General features: G+C 40.9%; 1 protein-coding gene across 1 annotated transcript; it reads right to left on the minus strand.

Moving 5' to 3' along the window:
- Positions 1–738: 738 nt before the first annotated feature.
- On the minus strand, positions 739–1,299 carry LOC109054292 (myosin heavy chain, fast skeletal muscle-like). The gene is made up of 3 exons (XM_042754051.1): positions 1,126–1,299; positions 940–1,037; positions 739–826 (listed from the first exon to the last, which is right to left on the minus strand). The coding sequence occupies exons 1-3, from the start codon at positions 1,282–1,284 to the stop codon at positions 739–741; spliced, it is 345 nt and encodes a 114-aa protein (XP_042609985.1). The 5' UTR covers positions 1,285–1,299.
- Between the last annotated feature and the right edge of the window lie 531 nt (positions 1,300–1,830).

Below are 1,830 nucleotides of genomic sequence, written 5' to 3' on the forward strand. Positions count from 1 at the left end.
AGGCTACAGGGTGATATGGCTGGCTGTTTTGGTCCCTTCCCTTCCTTTGTATTTTGGTATTTCCTTTGTTGTCATTGTTTCATGTAATGACCTTTTTTACAGTGCATTAATATACCCATTTTGTTTTGTCTCCTTGAGTATTTTGCGTTCCTATTTGCCAGTGACTTTTGGTTTATTCCAACACATTTACACTTAGCAGACACTTTCATCCAAAGTGACATACAAAGACAAGTTCACTTTTTTGTTATGAAGTTCAGGCTGTTTCCGGATTAGTTTTTTTTTTTTCCCTGCTTTTCATGTTTGGGTTCTTTATGTCACTATCACAATTTCAATACTCTATATTTGTGTTCTTTGCCATATCATGCCTCATGAGTTGTCTTTAAAACAGTGATTGAGTATGAGGATAGAAGTTTGAAAGTGGAAAAAAGAATGAAGAACCAAAGCCAAACTCCCTGCCATTTAATGCATCGGGCTGGTAGTTGAACCCTGCACAAGTAAATTGCATATGCTTGTCTTTGTATGGTGTAGTCTCTCTGTCTTCTATTCCCTTCGCCAATCCTCTGTAGTCTCTTAAAAAGCAAAAAAAATTAATAAATAAAGAATCGATTAAAAAATTGTTTAAAAATGTTCAGCCATAGGATTCTATGTATAAAAAGTCACTTTTCTCTACATAATCATCATCTGCTGCTACCTTCCCAGCTCTCACGGCCTTGGCCTCCCAGCTTGTTGACCTGGGACTCATGAGACAAGCCAGCGCCCAGTGACTCCCTCCAGCCTCAGCCACCTCCCGTACCTGGACAGGTGAGTGCCGTGGGCCTGCTCCCTCCTGTTAGGGATGACACAAGACATCCAAACCCTCAGCACAACGGCACTTTCTGAGTGTATTGAATAGGAAAATACCAAAGCCTATACTTGAGACATTTGACATTAGGGACTTACAGCTTCTTCAGCTGGAGTGCTCTGTAGGCTCTCACTTTCAGCTGCAGCTTGTCTACCAGATCCTGCAGTCGAGTCACATTCTTCTTGTCTTCCTCAGTCTTTGGGTGTAAAATTGTTTATGGTCTTAGTTTAACTAAGTATATTATCATGAAAGGTGTAAATATCTAAATTCCTGTGTAGTTTTACCTGGTAGGTGAGCTCCTTCACTCTCCTTTCATATTTGCGCACTCCTTTCACAGCGTCTGCACCACGTCTCTGTTCAGCTTCAACTTCAGCCTCCAACTCATGCACCTTCAGTAGAGAGTTATTGTTATAACTGTAAAATCTCTGCCATGGCCAATTCATCTAAGGGTTACTCACACTAGGCGATCTGAACCATGCCCGAGCCCCCCAAAGTCTGGTTCTTTTGACTGGTGTGATTCCTCTGTACCATATCTGAGCCGGTACACTGAACCATGTCCTAACCCGCTTGAAAAGGGGAGGCAGAGCATGGTTCAGTTGGGCTCTGGCGCGATACACATGTAGTGTGATCGCTAACTGCACCTGGAGCACAGGACAGCTACTAACTGTGTGCACTAGCACAAGTAGCAGTTTTTAGTTAATTTGAGTATTGAGTAATATAGATTTATAACAGGTCTGGTTTTTACCTTATTGATAAACATTATTTATACTTTGTGAGTATAGCTGCAACTTCCTCCATCAATGTCATCTGACTCCATAATCATTTTCTGATACGTGCAGCAGAATTAAATGAAAATCACTACACTTCATAAGTGATAAAGGTATTAGATAGTCTAACAGCGAAAGTAATTTTCTTCAAAACAAAAGTTGAATTGTAATGACTAAAGCCTGCTGCAGCCCAAAATGTTAAGAGCAATGTAAGTGCAGGCC

Source organism: Cyprinus carpio, unplaced genomic scaffold (assembly GCF_018340385.1).
Source record: "Cyprinus carpio isolate SPL01 unplaced genomic scaffold, ASM1834038v1 S000005166, whole genome shotgun sequence".
In the NCBI taxonomy this organism is placed as follows: Eukaryota; Metazoa; Chordata; class Actinopteri; order Cypriniformes; family Cyprinidae; genus Cyprinus; species Cyprinus carpio.